We start from the raw sequence: 22,148 nt of genomic DNA, 5'->3' as shown, positions 1-22,148 counted from the left end.
GGTTTGAAATTGACTTAGTTATAACGGTAAATGCCCAAAATAGGTACACCTGCCCAAATGGTACAAGACCCTACTCTACTCCATGCGCGCTTCTTTCAAATTTCATAAACAATCCAATTCGTTTTGTCTACCGCAAGCAGAAATCACAAACAATTCAAGTATGACAAGGTCAGCAGGATGAATCACAAGTAATTTGAATAACCTTATTCTCTCCCACGCAAAGCTAAGCAGTATACAATTACACGGAATTGAATGTTATTTTTCCAACGGTATAAACACTGCTTTCTCTAAATGAACTGCAAAGTTCTCCGTCTTTCTAGCGTTACGTACCAATTGGGACAGAACCTGTTTCTAGGAGGCTTCTGAGAGCATTCTTTGACAATTTACCATTTTGTATAGCTTTCAAGAAAGTCAAGGAAATTTACATTACGAATTATCGGGAATCGAACCCGTCGCCCTCAGCATGGTCTTGCTTTGCGAAATAAGGAGCTGCGAAGTTCATTCTATCAAATTGTTTATAAAGCGTTTCTTAAACTCCGTAAACTGCCGACTACACGTTTGTGAAGTGCAAGGTTTTATCCACCGGCCTTCCTACCAATGCTCGTGTTCTTTCGCTGCACCGCATCGCATCCCATCTCACCTTGCACCTTTCTTCCTCCGCTAGTGAGCGCGAAATGAAAATAAACTAATCTATATTTGCGCACTTCGCCTGCCTGCAGTGCATACGGACTCGCAAGAGCTCAGTCCGAGACCAGACCGGCTAAGCCATTCACGCGAAAGAGGTTTTAGATTTTTTCAGTGCACTAACTACACGATCCCCGAGACTCAGTGGGGGCGATTAGTTTTAGAACGTGGCCGAACTATCGAACACTACTGCCCATTCTCTGCCCTCATCGTCATTCACGGTCAGGTTCAAGGCGGGAATGATCTCTAGAACTGCTTTCGCCGGACAGAGATAGATCGAAGAAGATCGCACGAGGTTGGCGTCACGTGAAATTCAAGTGAAACTGGATTGGATCTCTGAGTCAGGATGCCCTATTTTGCGATGCAAAAAAAGCCCGTTCTACTGAAGTGCGCTGATTTGTGTTTTAGAACCGAAATTATGTAATCGACTAGTTTAATTGTTTTCTTCGTTTTTCCTCTCCGTTTCTCTCTCGTTGCAGAATCTGTTTGACGACGTGCAAAATCTGCATCCTGGTGTTTGTGATCATCTTCATTGTGTTGCCATTGATATTCAAATTCTCGTTTGCCCTGCAGAAGAGCATCCTGTTTCTGACATTTAGTGAGCGACAAGTTCCTTCAGAACTGACTTTGAATAGTTAGAATAGTTTTACATGTGTTCACTTCACCATTTTAGTCTCCTACCCGCCGAATCTCGATCTCAAACGTCCGGAGAAAAGTGGCCTATACGCGACGCGGAATTTCTTCGTCACCTACCGGGACCAGGAGGAGGACATCGATGTGGACGTTGCGGTGTGGCACGTGCTGCCCAATGATCTGGTGCGACGGTTCGCCAAGGAGCTGCAAATCGATGAGGTAAGTCGCCGGGGTGATAAGACGGAAGTAGTGCTTAATTGCCTTAGGCGGCGATGAGTTTATTTTGTAAGCGAACTTGTTTCATGGGATATGGTGCTGAACCATTTGGGTAGAGGGTTCAATTTTGGGCACTTTTTGCTCATAACTTAATCAATTTCATACCAATAGACTTGAATTTTTGTACATGATGAGACTGTATTTAGTCGTGTACATAAAAACAAGTCAATTAGTATAAAATTGTCATAGGCAGAAAGCGCTGAAAATTGTAACAAATAATCTCGTACCCTACATGAGGTAGATGCTTGTACCAGTAGTAATGCCAGTGACATTATCAGCAGTAGGAGTTGCAATATGTGCCATTAAAAACGGCATGCTATTTTTTTTGCTCTTTAAACAGAAGCTGGGAATTCCTAAATACAGGTTGGGTTATAAACAAAAGTTATAGATAGAATTATTCGATAATTGTTGAATATCTACTACCTAAATTTAAAACAGAGTTTTATTCACTTAATAGGTATTTGACAGCTCTTCTTAAGTACTGTGGCGTCTCTAGCTGCTTTAACAAGAAGCCAAATACATTGCAATGCTGTTTTTCCCTCATCTGTAGAGCCTTTTACAATTTTTTCACAATTGAGCTGTGACGGACAATGGTTGATGTAACACCTGATCCCAACTAGGCACAATTCGTTTTATAAAGTTTATTACCCTATTGGGATTACTTCGCCAAATTCCCAAGGGCTCTAGAAACCCTTTACCAAATACCGCCAATCTTTGATGAGACAGCACTCCACAGTTGCAGTGTAAATGTTCGGCAGTTTCGTTTTCCGTTTGACAGAAACGACACTGATATTTATTCGGGCAGTGGCCAGTCATCAGACCAGTAATTACCCTGAGATCTCTTTTGTGAAACTAATGTTCTGCCCGACAACAACTCAGCAGCGCGAGACTCGGACGTAGTCACAGGGTCGGCGCGCTACCGGGCAACCGGAGGGGCTTCGCGGGATCAAAATTGGCACTCAATCATTCAAATAATCTGTTATCACTCGAGCGGTTCAAATTTCACTATTTATTTGGCTAAACTGTTGGCTGTTTGGCTAACGGGTGTTTCACTGGATTTTCTGGCACGTACCTGATGATCTGCAGTCCTGCGAGCGCTCGCGATGGGTTTCCGGATCCAATTCCGGCGGCACGGTCACTCCTTCAGACGCTGTAGTGATCGGCAAGATGGCCCCGATACCGATGAATGGGGATTTGGGGACAATGGTGGATTTCGGTGGGCTGGAATGGCGGTATTCAGCGATGTGGAGTTGGTTCGGATGATCAGGCGCTTCCTTCAGACTAAACCGGTCGACGACGGCAAGGCCGCCCTATTGTCGAACCGTGAAGGGAATTCTCCTTGATATTTAGGGCCTCGGCCCGAGAACAGTCCTGCTTGACGTGGATGGCCTTCGGCCAGAGGTATTGGGGTCCTTGACAATTAGGTCTTGGCGACTACAAGATCACCTTGACCGGCGTGCAATGGCGGTCTTCAGACGCGCCAACCAAAAGGCACACAAAAGGTCCTGGCGAGGAAATAATCAGGATAATTGCTCCATAAATTGATTCGAGCTATTGAATTACCTGAGCTGCGGTGAACGGTCTCTCCAACGTAACTCGATTCACTACTCGCACTATATACTTAAAAATTTTGAACTCCACAGAGCACTTCTACACGCTCGCCTGATTAAAAGTGGGCGATGGCCGCCCAACAATCATCCTTCGAACCCTTCACCCCATTCGAAAATCCATGTCCCCATCTTGTTGTAATTTCTATACGCCATGTTACAACGGCCGTTACATATGGCCTTGTCGGACTGCTTAGTGAGTTTGAATGCTGATGATGTTCGAATATTTGAATGTTCGACCACATGGTGCAATTAAAAAAAAACCTATTTGAATCTTGTAACTACGGTTACATTTGTTTAGACTCAATATGGACCTGGCTTTTTCTGCACTGGGTTTTATGAACCTTTTCGCTCATTTGGATGTATCCGTGGTATTCCAATTAAATTCCACCATGGACATTTTCCAAGTTTTTAGTTTCATCCGTAGAGCACACTCAGGAACAAAAAAAAATCAGATTGCAGGCTCAGCTTGATGCCGCACCCGGTCTAGTGAGAATGTTGGAATTTTCATTCCCCAGAATTCCACAATGACCGTGCACCCAATATAAAGTTACCTCGTTCCTACTGCCAATTGCTTCAAAGAAATAGTGCATTCCCACACTAGCTTGGATTGACAAGTGAAAGCTCTTAGTGCATTTAGAGCAGCCTGGCTGTCCGAAAAAATACAGATCTTGGCAGACCTATAATTTCTTTTCAGACAAATGTTGGCACACTCGAGAATGGCTTGAACTTCCGCTTGAAATACAGTGGGACTGCATCCCATTGGTATAGCCTTACTGATACCGGGGCCAAAAACACCAGCTCCAGTATTTTCTCCCATCTTGGACCCATCAGTATAAAATACAATAGAACCTGGACGTAAACTTGGCCCACCAGCATCCCAATCATAGCGACATGGTTTCACCACTTTGAAGGGAACATCATAGTTGGTCTTCATTATCATCCAATCTTCTACTGTTTTTATGTCCATGTTTAATTTGAAGTCTTTGATGATCCTCAAATGTCCAACAAGATCCCCGTCTAGGGCTTAATTGTAACGTATAAACTGCAGGGCACTTTTTGCCGCTTGTAGTATAAAAAATAGATGCAATGGCAGTATTTTGAGAAGAGCATCCAAAGCAACTGATGGAGTGCTTTTTATTGCTCCTGTCATAGATATACAAACAAGTGAAGCATAACTAATCTTAGGCCGGAATATTGCAGCATAGATCCAGTGAATCATGTTAGGTATAAGCCCCCAGGTTTTTCCTAAGGCTTTGCTGCACACCCAAAGAGCATTCGTACCCTTAGTCAAAACATTGTTTAAAAGTGAATTCCAAATCAGTCTTTTGTCCAAAGTTACCCCAAGATCAGGGTACGGCAAACGGATCACGCCGAAAAACAAACGCTATGTCCTAAGCGTTGCAGAGCAATAAGACAAACATCGCTTGCCGTGCGTGTGCCGATATTCCGGCTTTTCTGCAAATATTTTCGACCCACATCATCGAATTCTTAAGCATTTGGACGAATTAATACTCTTGCAAACCTTAAAGTCGAGTTTCAGTGGCAAAACAATGCGAAAATCACGATGTGAACAGAACGAGACAAATATTTCTACCGTTTTTGTTACGAACAAACTCGGGAGCGATCTTTGTCATTAGGGGTAGGCGGGGCATAATGAGCACCTTGTAATTTCACTGTAAAACTTCAAATTAACTAAACAAATTGCTTGATTGTAGCCTAATTATCTAAAATCCAATGAGCTGATGACAAAACATTAGTCAAAAATCCGTTTACCTTGAAAAATTATTCAAAATGCGTAAAGTGGTCATGTACTGGGAAAATATTATAAGAATCAGGTGACCTAAAATAAGGTTTTCGGAATCGACATCACAACTTAGTTGGCATCTATTTTCTTGATATTCCCTAGGCCAATGAAATGTATTTTAACAGTTTTCAACTATTTGTATAACTATTTTGTTGAAAACATAAGCTTCAAAGAGTTGGTAGTACTGGTGACAAAATAATGAAAATGGTAAACATCTTGACCTAACGAATTTTAATTTTGGTTTCCTTTGTTTTGATGCATATAGTAAGGTTTTGTCTGTAACTTTCAATTTATTAGCTTGAACATTTCAGTATATTATCACCGTTCAAAAATTCCTCAATAGAAGACTCCTTGGAACCCCACAGTTCCCTACAAATTAAACCCCGTAATCCCTTCAAATTCTCATTGATTGTTGCCGGTATGCTTTATCATTGACAAAAATAGTCAATTGGCTTCTTTAGCGGTGTTGAAATAATCCCATATTCTGAATCTGCATGCCAAACTGAGCCGAAATCAAAATTTTCATGAATTCTGGTGCCCGGGAACCTATTTAAAAAACAATTTGAAGTTTATATGGGAGCAATTCGTCGAATCACCCCTCGTCGCATTTTGTAATGGGCGGAGCTGTCAAGCAGTTGCCCAGCTGTCAAAAGGTGATTTCAAAAAACCTCTTTGAATTTGATTTTAGGTACCAAAATAAAGTTCTAAAAATCTGAAAAAAAAAATCATAGTGGTTCGGAAAAAGGTGCTCTTCCGTATAAAAACAAAAAATCATTACATTTTACAAAATTTAAAAACCCAATTTGCATTTGATTGTGTACAAAACTGGTATTGATCATCCTACCCCACCAAGGGTGCTCATTATGCCCCACCCCCAAAACGCAACTCGCGATTTCATACGTTTTTAAAAACATAAAGTTTTACAACATTTATAACTTTATTCGAAATTTCAACGATTAGCTTTTGTCAGTTAAGGTTCAAATGAGGATTGAAAGTTAAAATTACACATTGTTTGCACCTTATTTACTGGATTTGGAGGCAAAATGCTTAAGCTGCTCATTATGCCCCGCCTACCCCTATCTGCTAACGAAAAAAACAAAGCGTTGTTGCCATGCCTTCTTTGTTGCCTATTTTTCGCTTGCAGTGTCATATTCTGCGTACACTGCCCAAGATGTTTAAATTCTCCCGAAAACTGAATTTGAACTCCATATAAAGAAGGTTCAGTAAGATTGTTTTAACCTTCTAATAAAAGGCACAATTACAGTTTTTGAAGGGTTAACGTTTAAGCCCTCCTCTCGGCACCATTTGGTGGTAACATTCAACGCAGATTGTAGCCGGCTGGATATCGTGTCATCATATTTCCCACGTATCAGAGTAGCTACATCATCTGCGTATCCAATAACCTCAAAGCCTTGATTGATAAGCCTCTTAAGGAGTTCGTCCACTACCAAAGACCACAATAAGGGCGATAGTACTCCTCCTTGAAGACAGCCCTTCACAGATCTTACTGATAGTTGCGCACCTCCAAGAATGGAAGTGATCTCTCGATCTTTTAGCATTGATATTATCCATTCGATAATGCATTTATCCAAGCCCCTTTCTTCCATTCCTGAAATATTAGATAATATTAACATTGACGTCGAATAAACTACATATTGGTGAAACACTCGCCACAGTCATATATTTTTACAATATTATTTGTATCTTCTTCTCTATGGCTCGACATCCCCACTGGGACTTGGCCTGCCTCTCTTCAACTTAGTGTTCGTTGAGCACTTCCACAGTTATTAATTGAAGGGCTTTCTTTGCCTGCCATTGCATGAATTAGTATATTGTGAGGCAAGTACAATGATACACTATGCCCAGGGAGTCGAGAATATTTTTCCGACCGGAACGGGAATCGAACCCGCCGTCTCCGGATTAGCGATCCATAGCCTTAACCACTAGGCTAACTAGAGACTCCCCTCCCCGCCCCCCCCCATACAATAAATTTACCCGAATCCTGCTGAAATAAAACGTTTATTAGCAGCAAAATTGAAACACAAATATTACAATAACATCAAAAAAGTGCATCAAATTTTGATCTTGGAGTATTTGTAAACTACTGCCTGATCACTTTAGGCAGGACAATTTCAAGATCAATATTTGATTTGGTAGATCTTACGCCGCAACGCAGTTTTTTGCTCTGGATTTTTATAGACACAAACTCCAGGCATTCAGGTTTTTTTTTAGAATTTCATCCACAGTTTTTCCCAAGAATACTGTCAGAAAATATTCTCCAGTTAGCCTAGTGGTTATGGCTATGGAACGCCAATCCGGAGACGGCGGGTTCGATTCCCGTTCCGGTCGGGAAAATTTTCTCGACTCCCTGGGCATAGTGTATCATTGTGCTTGCCTCACAATATACTAATTCATGCAATAGCAGGCAAAGAAAGCCCTCCAATTAATAACTGTGGAAGTGCTCAAAGAACACTAAGTTGAAGAGAGGCAGGCCAAGTTCCGGTGGGAACGTAGAGCCATACAGATGAAGAAGAACTGTCAGAAAATCGTCCAAGAATTTTATTAAAGGATTTCTCCAGGAATTTTCCTAAAAATTCCTCTATGGTTTTCTACTATGCATTCCACTAAAACATTTTTGATATTTTTCTCCACGAAGTTTTTAAGAAATTAAAAAAGAATTTTTAAAGAATCTTTGTAATAATACCTACAAGAACTGGAGAACCCTCTGCAAGTACATCGAACAATTTCTTTGAATACTCTTTGGGAAATGCTAAGATTTTAATTAATAAATTCTGCAGTATTTGAGAGAATCTTCGGAAAAAAAATCTGGAAGAATCTCTGACGGAAGGTCTTAATAAATCTAAAGCAATGACTGGATGAATACCTGTATTGGAGATTTGCTTCCTGCGATAGTCTTCTTTCGGTAAATATTCCAAATTTTTTTTAAACAAATTCTCAAAGAATCCCAAAAGGAATTCTACCGGTGTCCCTGAAGAAGAATTTCATGAAATAATAATGCATGGAAGAGTTTTTCCGAAATAAATCTTAATTAGGAGCAATTGAAGTAATTTTCTTGGGGCGGTACCAGTACATGAGGCGCTAAAATTTGAAAAGCTTGAATAACCAGCGCTGATTTTACCATGATATCACGTGTAGGAGCGTAGGGACACCAAACCTAGGAGGCGTAGGAGGAAAGATGCCAAGTGAGAGAAAGAGAACTTGCTCGTCACCACGGACCCCGCCATATCATTAAATTGTTGCCTGTGAAATCTACCTTAATAGAATTCCTGGAGAGAAAATACCTAAAGGAAGAAACTCAAAATAGCCGAGGGAATTTCGGTCCCTTGGTAGATTTTAAGACCGAATTCCTGAAGTATTTTCTGAAGGAATCCATGGAGTTATTTTAAAAGAAATCCCTAGAAGATTTTTTTAGACTTGGATCCCTAAACAAATTTATGGAGCAATCTTATAAGGAATTTTTGAAGGAATGTCCATGGAAATTTCTTAAGGAATCTCTGAAAGATTTGGTAAAAAAAATTGAAAAAAACTGTGGTATTTTTTTAAAGATATCCTTGGAAAACTTTTTGTCGGAATCTTTGATTTTCTTAAAGAATCGCTGAATGTATTTCTGAAGGAATCCATGGAGGATTTCCTGAAGGAAATCTCGCACGTTTCCCTAAAATAATCGATGAAGGATATTATTGAGGAAACCCATGGAGGCTTTTCTAGAGAAAGTTATGGAGATATTGTTAGAGGTTTTTGAAATTTCCGAAGGAAATTCTATAGAGAATTAGATGTTCTAAAGAACTTTCAAAAGAAACCCGTGGAAAATCTTCCGAAAATAGTTCGTGGAGAATTTTATAAAATGATCCATGAAGAAATATCGAAAGAATATTGTGAAGGTTTTATAAAAAAATCCTAAGCTCATTTCTGATGTGATCTTTTAAAACTCTAAGAAAATTCTAATGAAAACCAAGAGTTTTCTAAAGCAATCAATGGAAGAATTTCTGAAGATTTTTTCCGAAGAATTTCAAATCGACAGAATTCCTTAAAACTTCCTGGAAAGTTTTCTAAAGAAATACCTGGAGATTTTTTTACGAATTTCTTAAGATATGAGAAACTGTGCTATGCAATAATATGAAAATATGAAACATGAAAAATTAAAAAGTTCCTGAAGAAAATTTCCGAATGAACCTAAGAGATAGAATTATTGAAATGTTTTTGGAGGAATTTGTGGGGTAACATTTAAATAAATTTCCAAAGAAATCCCGTGATGAATTTCTGAAAGAATGCTCGAAAAAATTGTTTTATTTATAAGGATTTCTGAAGTAATCCATGGAAGAAGTCCTAATATCGCATATTTTTTGTGCGGGTGCAAAAAAAAAAATGGGAAACTCATAAACGTAATTATATTTTTTTACATGTGTGAGACCACAAAAAATTGTAGATGGTTTCTTATACTTAGGATGAGAAATGTCCATTAAGAGGTTACGTACCTTGCGAGAATTAAAAAAAAATCCAGCTTTTTTATAGCGTAATCTGAAAGTATAGCCAAGAAAGCCAGACAATACACATTCCAAATTTCATGAAGATTGGAGTACTAGAACCAAAGTTACATCCCATAGTCCATTTTACGAGCCGATTTTATGAATGATTTTTTACAGGAGGTAGCGTCCAATAACCCGTGAAAATCAATATCATCATCAACATTGTTGTCACTTCGTAGAATGGCTCATTGTAGCGCGCACCCTCCATAAGGACAATGCAATGCGCGAAACTTTAAACGTGATTATCTCAAAACTGTGTTTAATAAAAAGAGCCGTTACGGTGATCACGATATTTTGACAAAAAAAAACTAGTTGACCGATTTGCAAAGATTTGCAAACATTGTTCGCAGTGGCGTAGCCAGAAATTGTCTCTGGGAGGGGTTTTTAACGATCAATGATACTTTTTTGATTTGACACTTACATTTGGTAAACAGTAATGTGCAATTGTATTCGTGGTTTCAAAATAGCGGCGCAGCCGAAAAATTTTTTCGTCGCAAAGCGCTTTATACTGAAAATTTGTTCCACAAATTTTGGCTCTGGGGGGGGTTTTAACCCTAAAACCCCCCCCGTGGCTACGCCAGTGATTGTTCGTATTTAAAACCTTGAGGTACTGAACGGTTCACTTTTCATAAATAAATTCCGTTTCTGAGTTATGACCAATTTTGTGCAAATTAATAATAGAGACGGTCGAAAATCGACCAACATCTGGACAACTTCTACAAAATTTCTACAAACGATGAAAAACCACATCTTGAAAATTTTACAAAATACAACTTATATTTTTTTCAATGTTTTTTTTTGAATTTTTCCGGACTACGAAAATAGTTTTTCAGACTTTTCCAGGATCTATGACATTTGGTCGAAAGACATTTGGTCGAAAGACATTTGGTCGAAAGACATTTGGTCGAAAGACATTTGGTCGAAAGACATTTGGTCGAAAGACATTTGGTCGAATGACGTTTAGTCGAATGACATTTGGTCGAAAGTACATTTGGTCGAAAGTACATTTGGTCGAAAGTACATTTGGTCGAAAGTACATTTGGTCGAAAGTACATTTGGTCGAAAGTACATTTGGTCGAATGGACATTTGGTCGAAACCCATTTTGTGGAGGATCTATGACATTTGGTCGAAAGACATTTGGTCGAATGACGTTTAGTCGAATCATTTCTGGCTCGCGTTGAGTTCAATCGCAACACTGCGTCGAAGAACAGCCTATGTTTGAAAGAAGGAAAAATCTCTGATGAAAAAGTCTGCAGCTATAACATCTAAATACCAAACGGAATAACGGTTTGTGTTCAAAAGGAAAAATTTATTCTGAAACATTCAGCATTTGGTTCAGGAAAACGCAATGAAATAATAACCTATGTTTCAAAGAAGGAAAAATCCATGATAAAAAGGCAACAGCTAAAACATTCAAACACAGTACAAATACGAAACTTGAAAGAATAGCCTATGTTCAAAGGAAGGAAAAATCAGTGATAAAAAATAGCAATCATAATGTCAACTCTTAACACAAAAAACAAACTTGAAAGAACATAATATGTTGAAAAAAAGGAGAAATCTTTGAAGGAAAAGCAAGTATGTTCTACACAAAAACCCGATGAAATGATGAAACTTGAAAGAAGAGGCGAGTATGTGGTGTATGTGGAAAATCGACACTGATTCTTCATTTGGGCCTAACTGACATTTTTGAGTTCTCTTCATTGATCCTCTCTTTGTATGATCACAGAATGTGTATTGAGTTTTCCAAATATTTTTTGGTTGAAATGCGAGAAGACGACTACATGTTGCTATAGAAACAAAAAGAATAATAATTTTGTTTGTATTGATCAAGTTATTAGCAAAAGAGAGTGTCGACGAAGAGAAATTGATCAAGTCAGTAAGGCTCTTATGAAAAATCATTGTCGAAATGATTGTTTTCCACTGGAGTTTTCCGGAAAATTAGGCGACCCTGATTTTTTCAATATAGTTTTTGTTCATTATATATACAGGGGATAGACAAAATGATTGGGACAGGTAAAATTTTCACTTTTCAAAAAATGTTCAACTAGCTGTAACTTTTCGGAAAGTGTATCGAATATTCTCAATTTTTTTCTGTAAGTTCATCAACTAGTTGTGTATCAGTGGTCCAAATTTGGGAAAGATCGAGCCATTTTCCACGAAGTTATAAAGATTCTTGAAAAAGGTAAAATTATCCGATAGCCAACTTTGACCTATTATATCTCCGGATTTAATGAACCGATTGCAATGAAATTTTGACCATTCATGACTTATATAATGAACTCTGAAAAACATTTAACTTGACTTAACTTGAAATTATTAACAAGAGCAAAAGTTATAGCGATTTTATTTTTATCACGATTTTTCAGCAAATAGGTCTATTTTTAATATGTATTCCATTACTTTTCCTTCAAAACACATTTATATAAAAGTCAATTAGAGGGAAATTAAATGAACTATAATTTGCATCTTGAATTTTGAAACGATGTTGAAATTTTGGATAATTTGGTGTTTTATTAGAAAAATAATCTAATCGTTATAATTTTCTTTCGTGTTAAAAATTTTAAATTAAGTCAACGGTTTTTCATAGATCATTATATAAGTCATAAATGGTCAAAAATTCATTGCATTCGGGTCATTGAACACGGAGACATAACAGCTCAAGGTTGGCTATAGAATAATTTTACTTTTTCCAAGAATATTTATAACTTCGTGGAAAATTGCCCGATCTTTCCCAAATTTGGACCACTGATACACAACTAGTTGATGAACTTACAGTAAAAAATGATTTTTCGAAAAGTTACAGCTAGTTGAACATTTTGTGAAAAGTGAAAATTTTGCCTGTCCCGATCATTTTGTCTATCCCCTGTATGAACCATACCTGTGAAAACAAAATCCACAAATTTCTGAGAACCTTCGTACCAATTTGTACGATAATAAACAATTTCATTTTAGTTTTGATGTACATACTTTCTCTATAGCTTGCCGTAGCTAGTTTATATTGGAAGCAACAGAATTGCCACTATTGCGCATTTAAGCGCAAATTATTGGGAGCAACATGTGTCTTTGCGCTAATTAATATTCAATAGCGAAATATGCCACGGAGAAAACTGGGGCGAGACCGGTCTCGTGCATGACATGCCATTGCGAAGCTATAAATAACGAACATATTTTTCAATAGAAAATGACGTTGGATGTGGATACTTACGTTTTTGCTCCGCTAAGATGATTTCGCTCAAGGGGGGTGTGTTTTATTTAGCATGTTTGTTTGTCAAGTACCGGAGTAATGCTGCTCAGATCTGGGAATGTTTTGGGAAATTTCTCATAATTTATTATAGATTTTGATGGGAATAATGCCGAATCGTCCAATATTTTAGTTGTAACAACTTGTGTTCTGAAGGTTCTGAACATTTTGTTTAGGAATTAGATTTTGTCATCTATAATAATCTAGAGGTTCTAATATCAACGACTTTCCTCATTTTCCAGCCTACTCTATCCAACATGACGGCCCCGGAGGAAGTCCGGGAGAAAGTGGACGCAATAGCTACCAAAGACCATTCGCAGTATCGCGAAATCGAGCGGATTCTACACCGCTCGGACCTGAACCTGGCCGACACCACCACCCAGAAGGCCCTCTTTGAGGAGACCCTGCGGGCCACCACCAACGACATTGTACTCTATCTGCATGGAAACACTGCATCACGGGGGGCCTCCCACCGGGTGGAATTGTACAAATTGCTGCGCAGTCTCAACTACCATGTGGTGACCTTGGACTATCGGGGATACGGCGACTCGGCCAACATTTCACCGACGGAGCGGGGCGTCGTGTACGATGCCCTGGCCGTGTATCAGTATATTACCAGTATTAGCAAGAACCCAGTTTACCTGTGGGGCCATTCTCTGGGGACAGGCGTGGCCACACATTTGCTGTCGCTGTTGACTGACATGAACATGCCGGGACCTAGGGCGGTCGTTCTGGAGAGTCCATTCAATAACATCCGGGAGGAAATTTGCGCCCATCCATTCTCCAAGGTAAATATCTAGAGGTCATAATTATGTTTAAGAATTTGAGAATTACTGTACTGTTTGTTTTAGTTGTATCGACATCTTCCGTGGTTTGATTACACCATTTCCCGCCCCATGTATGCCAATGAGTTGCGTTTCGAGTCCGATCAGCACATTGCGGAGTTTAGACAACCGGTGCTGATTCTGCATGCCGAGGATGATCATGTGGTTCCGTTCAACTTAGGTTATAAGGTAAGTTCAAATCTTTACAAATTCCAGAAAGAATCATTACAAAAAAATATCTCCAGTGACTCCTTGGAAACCAGATATTCTTCCAAGAAATTACATCAGAATTCCACCAGAGAAAGAGTAGTCCTTCCAGAATTTCGTCAAACATTCATCCACGATGTCTTTCATGAGATCTTCTGAATATTCCTTTAATATTTTATTGACGGGAGTCAAGTATTTTTCCAAAGTTTCTTCAAGGATTTCCAAATTGTTTACTCACATAAATTTTTCAGAGATTTCTCCAAGGGTTTACCATGACATTTCCTCAAGCATTCATCATTTATCTTGGCGTTCTTCTTCAGATTTCCTAAAGAATTCCTTCAAAAATTTCTCCAAGGATTATTTCAAGGGTTACTGTAACCACAGACAAACAGACATTTCACTTTACAACCTGAAAAAGATTTTCCCGTTGCACTACGGAGTGCCATGGATAACAATAACCGTGAACCGCATGAATACTAACGCGATTTTGGTAGATTTTGTAGAACATGAAAGTCCCGAACTTCAGGACATTTAGCAAACTTTACAATATCCGAATACCGAAATGGCCTTTTCACTGGGTTGGGGAGCCCCATGGATATTAGAGGACCATAACTTCAAACGTTGATTGAATAACAATTGAGGTAGATTATGTAGAGCTTGAAAGTCATGAGCTCCAGAACATTTGGCATATTACAATGTCGTACCACCTCAAAAAGATTTTCTCATAGCATTGCGGAGTACCCTGGAGAACAATGACTCTAAACCGCAAGCGTAGATTGGATGAACATTGAGGGTGATTCTGTAGATTGAAGTCCTGAACTCCAGAACATTTTGCATAGGTATTGTTAGATTCTGTAGACCTTGAAAGTACTAAACTCCAGGGTATTTTGCATACCTTACGATGTCGTACAAACTCAGAAAGAATTTCTCGTAACATTTAGGAGTACCGTTAGATAACAATGACGGATATCCGCTAACGTAGTTTAGATGATGATTGAGATAGATTTGGTAGAGCTTAGAAGTCCTGAACCCCAGGTTATTTCGCACACCTTACAATGCCGTACAACCTCAGAAAGATTTTCTCGTTACATTTCGTAGTACCGTAAACCGGGGTCAAATTGGTCTCCGGGTTGAAATTGATCAGGCGTTTTTCAAATAGATAAAGCATTTTTTGACTAGTTTCCTTACAAAAAGCATTGAGTATCAGATTCCGACAGCACGGTACTTAAAAAGAAACTTTAAAAAATATGCTTTTTCTAACGGAAAATCAATTTCGACCCGAAGATCAATTTGACCCCGGTCTACGGTACTATGGATAACAATGACCGAAAGCCGCTAACGTAGTTCGAATGGTGAGTGCGGTTGATTCTGTAGCCCTTGAAAGTCGTGAATTGTAGGCCATTTTGCGTACCTTACAATGTCGTGCAATGTTAGAAAGATTTTCTCGTGACATTTCGGAGTACCTTGAATAACAATGCCTGATAATCACTATCACAGTTTGCATGGTGATTGAGATAGATTCTGTAGACCTTGAAAGTCCTGAACACCAGGACACCTTACAATGTCGTACAACCTCAGAAACTTTTTCTCGTAACATTTCGGTGTACCATGGATAACAATTAACGATAACCGCTATCGTAGTTTGCATGGTGATTGAGGTACGTTCTGTAGAGCTTGGAAGTCCTGAACCTTAGGGCATTTTGCACACCTTACAATGCCGCACATCCTCAGAAAGATTTTCTCGTCACATTTCGTAGTACCATGGATAACAATGACCGATAGCCGCTAGCGTAGTTTGAATGGTGAGTGCGGTTGGTTCTGATGACCCTGAAAGTCCTGAACTCCAGGCCCCTTTGCATACCTTTCAATGTCGTCCAATGTCAGAAAGATTTTCTCGTAACATTTCGGAGTACCATGGATAACAATGACCGATAACCGCTTACGTCGATTCAATGGTGAGTGTGGTAGATTTTGCACAACTTGAAAGTCCTGAACTTCAGGGCATTTTGCAAACCTTGAAATGTCCTGAAACCGTAAAAAGTGCTTCTCGGTCAATTACAAAGCATTTCTGATTATAACGGTCTAAAGCCGCAAAGTTATACTGTATTGGAGCTGCGGTAGATCCTGTTGATCATGTAGGTCTTAACTCCAGGATAGTTTATCCTAGAACACCAAAACAAACCAAAACTAGCTACCCGCTTATGCCTTGCGGCTCTAAGAGTATTTTGCATAATTGTCCCATTAATTTATTGCATTCATGACATTCAGGTTCCTACACAGATAAAATAAAGAGATTTACACGTCATGTAAACTTAATTTTAGTTATGTAAACTTTCTGTTATGATGGTTTACATGATATATCATGTAAATATTTTTTATATCACACGTAAATACTTAGAGTCATGCAGAATTACATGACATATAATTTAAGTTTACATGGTATTTCATGAATTTTGCATGATATGTTATGTAAACTTTTGTGATATCTCACGCTCCACACGCAAAAAATCCGTTCCGATATACGTGAACTCTCAGTCACGGCGACGAGAACGAACGGAAACTATACATAGCAAAGATAACAACAATAAGAAATGTACACCGTGAACTAGATTTCACGTTTTCTAGAACGCCCATATTAACAGCTGGAACTAGTTCCAGTTCACGGTGTATATTTGCTTATTCTCATATTTACGTTTGTTTGTTCACGTTTATCAGAACTGTTTTCTGAGCGTGTAATTATGTGCATCATATGTCACAGAATTTTTCACTCTTTTTTTCGATCTGTGTACAGAGCATATGACTTAAAATGCATAACGTCTTGGGGGCCTTGAGGTGATCTAGGTTGATTGGACGCGATCACTGAAGTTATTTAGCCATCAAGGATCTTCGTAACCTATTTTTCAATGACGAAAATGATAAATGTGAACAATTTCACGGAACATTTCCGAAAAATACGAAAAAAGCCACCTATTTCGACACCCTTTCAAAAGGGGGAAGGGTCAGGGGAATGTCCATGAATACATCTTATAGTACAACTAATTCCCTTAATGTATACAACATTTCATGTCAAAATCTTAAAAACCACTGAGATCTCAATTTTTGAAATTTTTTGGACCTTCCTGCCATTTTGAGGGTTAATTAAACTAAGTAACTAAACATCAGGTCTTCTTCAAGATATTCTATAATAAGTCTCTAGTCTAGTCTAGTCTAGTCTACACATACACAGCCATTAATTGAAAAAAATCCTGGAAAATGATAGGATCGACTACTCCTATCATTTTTGTTGTCATTATCAATGGTTGCAGTAGATCATGAATGCATTACAAGCATTAAAGTGGCCAGGCCTACTGTGCAGCGTTTTATTGTTTTTGGAAACAGTAAACGGGGACATCTCGTACCAACCATTCTGTAAAAAGTGAGAATAATATACCGCTTCGTTGGGAGTGACTTGGCTAAGAATGTTATTGTCACTCCATGTCCTCGGCAATCCTTGAATGGGGCAACGATATTTCCGCCGTATGCCCTGGCCTAGGCTTAAGCGCCTTTACCCGCTCAGATATTCTATCATAAGTCTTTTTGCTAAAACCTTTATTGTACAAATGTGCAAGGAAACTTATTCTGGAAGAAGATGCCTTTGAGTATTTGGATTGAAGAGATGCATTCGCATTCTCATATATATTCATATGTTTGGCATTCACAGAACCTGAAAGTCATCTCAACACCACCTCCCTGGATCTCTCTAGATAAAATTCCGTATACACATTCGTATGGTTTTGCTGAATGCTCGTGCATTAATCGTTTTGGCTATACTGCCGTGAATCGCATATCAGTCCCATCTTTGCTGGATTTCCTATGCAAATGGGACAGATACGCGATTCACGGCAGTATATAAGTCCTTACAAACGTCTTAATTTGTCATCTCATTGTTCCTCCCGTAGCTGTACCGCACCGCCCTGGACACCCGCGGCAAATCCTGGGGCCCCATCGAGTTCCATCGGTTCGAGAAGACCAGCCACTACGGCCACCGGTACATCTGTCGGGCACCGAATCTGCCGGAAATTGTGATGCACTTCTTCCGTACGTACCGGGACGAGCAGTACTGAAGGCCACAGGTGAGTTCCGTTCCGACCACGCCCCAAACCGTGTCGTATATGACTGTTCTTCCCTTAGGGAAGAGAACGAGAAGGTGAAAAAATATACGCAGTTGTGATTCTTTTTATCAAAATGATAACAATAATTATTAGTAGGATTACTATGAGACTATTGGACGTAAGCGTCGTCGTTTTGGCTCTGTATGCTGGAGCCTAGTAGGTGTCAAGTGAGGATAGATTTTTTCCTAATTTGAAGTAAGAGACCTTTTTGAATAGATTTTACCTTCTCTGGAGTATTTGGAAACGCAAAGAAATAAACATGTACGTGATTCAGGACATACAGCTGCACGTAGATTAGGACATAGTTACCTAATTTGAAACTCAACATAAAGCATTAGAAGTGAAAACATTTAGATAGGATTTTTGCATGATACCCGTACCAATATGGCAAGCAATTTTCCCTCTCGGGGGGTAGGAAGAATAAAATTTTACATAGAGTACAGTCGAGATGGTTTAAAGCTTATACTTTGATGACCTCCATTTTGTTATTCTCATTTACCAAGGTATATCGAAAAGCTACCTTACCTTGATGGTTATAGCGTAGCTTTATTACCCACTGCACCGAGCGTATGAAAGAGATCCATCTTAGGGACGACTTCCCTAGAAGCTAGACTCCCGGCTAGTACTATAAACTATCCGTTGAACTCAAGTTTCTGGATGGGCAGAGGGGCAAACTCAACTTGCTGTTGGTCAATCCGCCATTTTCTGGGTAGTTCAAGTACGATTCTAGAGACCTTGGAAGTAACGGAATACCACTTGTCCGTCCCCGTACACATCCTTCCATAATGTTTACTGGAGTGATATCTCTACCGCATATCTCCTGCCTTTGCTACTCCAACCGTGGGCATTCAAAGAGCACATGCTGCGCGGTCTCGTCGCAGTCTGCCCATTCCAGACATGAGGGGTGAGGTTCACGTTCTGGATACAACTGATTTAGTTTATTTCAGAATGTCAACACCAAACTTCTTCGGGCACACTCTATATAGAAGATCTAAGTAATCAGGTGAGGTACACTATATTTTTCATTTGTGTGTGATCGAGGGATAGGAAAGTTAGCACACCAAGGACATAAAAGTTCTTTCCCTTTTAAGTTAGTATAATTACCACTTGACTATTACTAACAAACAATTCAACTTGTCGTTACAGATGTGTTTATACTTGACTTCATTTAATCAGCCGTAATTTTCGATAGCGCTTGATATTCACACTAGTGTAGCATAATAATACAGGAAAAGTTCATGCTCTGCCTTTTTCTTCTTCCTATTCGATTTCGAGTTCCGACTGGTTGCCAATTCGATGCTTTTTTAGCTTCCTGCCTCTGGATGGAGTTTACTCTAGAAATCCTCTACATAGAGATGAGCGGAAGTTACATATGTCGATTCGGCAACGCTGTTTGTTTTGTTTACAACAGCTTCCAACACGTGCCACAAAAACTAGATGTACAAACTTTTTGCGTGACTTTGTTGTGGTGCAAGTTGTTTTGTTTACGTTGGCTAATTATATTCGAACCTTTTTTCCAAATTTTGAAAAAGATAACAGCGCAATCGAAGAAATCTGAAATGCATTGCAAAGAATAGCGCGAATCAAATCGGCAGAAGTGAATCAAGCAGCAGCAATGCAAGTTTTTTCGAGAAGAGCAGCGACAAAAGTTTCTTCATGAGCATATGCTTTTGAAAGCAGAATTAATTAATTATTACCTTCTTACTAAATTTACATATGCCATCAAATTCTCGATAATAAAAATAAATGTTTGTAATATGTTTATTGTCGATTGCAATACCATGCAAACAACGCCTTCCTACAGGACGCCTGCAGGATTTTTAAGGCCTCGGTTGATCATCTAGACCCCCTGCGGTCGTATCTTGTTTATATGGGTTGTGCCTTGTTTATCCGGAATTCGGCATTTATGTTTTGTCGTGTCTTCTTGGTCTATGGTGCCCTGGGTTTTTTTGGTCTAGGCGCGAGGTACAATGATCAACTTTTGTGTGGGGTACCCTACAGTTGCTTCGACTTTTCAGCCGCCGGGATTCTTGTGATCCCTGGTATTTGCATCGGCCTTAGGGCGGAATTAAAAGGTACAAAACTGATTACACTCATTCGAACAAATTTTTGATTTATAAACAAATTTTCAAAGCATATTCAGGTATCAGAAGGCCGGCTCCAGAGGCACGTTATCCTCTATTTGGGATATTTGTGCCATCGCCAAAATAAAGGCCTATTTCATCATCTACTTGAGGGAAAAGGAAGGAAATAAGGATAGGGATGGGGATAAGGACAGGTAGGGAAATAGGAAAAGTACCCTGGAATGGAATACTAACGCATAAGCGTACCACAATGGGTTCAAAAAGCGCTCTGAAAAGGGCACTGTAATAACGCATAAAGCGAAAGAGAGCCTATAGCTCTTTACCACAGCGGGTTGAGAACAACAGAATATCCTGAATATTCAGGTCTCTGAAGTCAGTTTCACTTAATAAGTGTTTACCGAATACTCGGAAACGCAGTTGCGCTAAAACAGGACAGTTGCATATCAAATGATACGAAGTTCCATAATGGGGTTCACAGCTATCACATGCAAATGAATCAGCTTGCTGAATATTTGCCGTGTGATAGCTGAGTCGGCAGTGGCCAGTCAATACTTTGATCAGAATGCTGCAATTCTGCTTTGACAGATTTGTAAGATACTTCGTCACCCTTGGAGATGGCTCAGTACAATACAATTTGGTTTGATGACATGACTCCAAACTATTCCAGTATTGTCTGTGTTGAGTAGCAGCCCAGGTGTGAATCTGAAGCTTTACCCAACACTTCGATATCGGAATAGCTGGCTCAGGGCCAATGAGGTCATGTGATCCTCCAGTGCGAGCCAATTCATTTCCAGCGATGGAAGAATGGCCAGGTACCCATACAAGGTGAACAGCGTTTGCTAAATTTAGCTCCTCGTTTTGAGCTCGACAAGCGATAGCTATCTTCGACCTGGAGTTGGCCGAAGCAAGTGTTTTAACAGCAGCCTGGCTATCTGAACAGAAGTATATTACTTTGCCCATTACGTGCTGCTGAAGTGCTGATTGCACTCCGCACATAAGAGCTAAGATTTCGGCCTGAAAAACGGTGCAGTGTCTACCAAGTGAATAAGACTGATGCAGCCTTAGCTCACGAGAATAATTTCGATTGTGCACCTGCTCGACCTCCGAGAAGGGAGCCATCATCTTTCCGGATATCCAGATGTCCACTCTTCCCGGGAAGGGAATTTCGTGGAAAATTTTCTATATGGGAAATTACAAGCAATTGTATGATCACTTAGAGCAAGGACAATGTTGTCCCAATTCGCCAAAAGAGGAAACAACGAGGTGTGTGTTGAGCTGCGGTGCACAGGAGTTTCCTCTAGAAGACCGAGTACCCGTAGACGGCAAGTACAAGAAAGTGCTTCTTGTTTGAGATGAATGTGTAGTGGAGCAACGTTAAAAAGAGCTTCGAGCACTGCCGTGGGAGTTGAATAGAACGCCCCAGACATCGCCATTAAGCACATCCTTTGCAGATGGCCTAACTTTGATTGGATCGTTCTCATTTCGCTCTTTTGCCACCACACAAGACATCCATAGGCCAATATTGGACGAACAACAGTTGTGTAGATCCATTTGATATACTTGGGTTTAAGACCCCAAGTTGTACCAAAGGTTTGTCGGCATTGCCCGAAGGCCATACAAGCTTTCTTGATTCTGAACTCAACATGAGGTGTCCAGGAAAGCTTGGAATCAAGAATGACTCCAACGTACTTTACCTGTTCAGTCCATGGTTCAGTCACATCGATTTCAGAATCAAAGAGACGCAAAGGTCGAACGCCATTACGGTTTCGCCTTTCCGTAAAAAGAACAATAGATGTTTTACTCGGATTAACCGAAAGGCCATATTGGCGGGACCAACCCTCAAATACCTGAATGGCGCTTTGCATCAGGTCGAAAAGGGTGGTGATACACATACCAACTAATAATGCTAGGTAGTCGTCGGCAAAATCATAAGTAGGAAAACCGCTATTATTGAGTTGCCTCAATAGCGTATCTGCTACGAGATTCTACAAAAGCGGTGACTAGACTCCCCCTTGGGGGCATCCACAAACACTCAATTTCCTAATCCCTGCTAGACGCAATGTCGAGAAGAGATATCGGTTTT

General features: G+C 39.6%; 1 protein-coding gene across 7 annotated transcripts in view; it reads left to right on the top strand.

Moving 5' to 3' along the window:
• The window catches only part of LOC109410639 (lysophosphatidylserine lipase ABHD12), a 50,518-nt gene extending 32,095 nt beyond the window's left edge, over window positions 1-18,423 (top strand). For 6 of the 7 annotated variants that reach the window (XM_029875759.2, XM_062856374.1, XM_062856373.1 and 3 more), the window contains 5 exons: window positions 1,164-1,282; window positions 1,358-1,536; window positions 13,042-13,587; window positions 13,651-13,812; window positions 17,769-18,423. In XM_029875759.2, coding sequence (XP_029731619.1) covers window positions 1,164-1,282; window positions 1,358-1,536; window positions 13,042-13,587; window positions 13,651-13,812; window positions 17,769-17,933 — 1,171 coding nt within the window. In that variant the 3' untranslated portion in view covers window positions 17,934-18,423. Of the gene's footprint in view, window positions 1-583; window positions 1,072-1,163; window positions 1,283-1,357; window positions 1,537-13,041; window positions 13,588-13,650; window positions 13,813-17,768 lie in introns of those variants that run through there. The other variant, XM_029875758.2, reaches the window with a different exon arrangement.
• The last annotated feature ends 3,725 nt before the right edge of the window (window positions 18,424-22,148 follow it).

The sequence above is a fragment of the Aedes albopictus genome, chromosome 3, assembly GCF_035046485.1.
Source record: "Aedes albopictus strain Foshan chromosome 3, AalbF5, whole genome shotgun sequence".
NCBI lineage: Eukaryota > Metazoa > Arthropoda > Insecta > Diptera > Culicidae > Aedes > Aedes albopictus.
The sequence above is the reverse complement of the archived record's forward strand: the minus strand, read 5'-3'. Positions and strand labels throughout refer to the sequence as shown.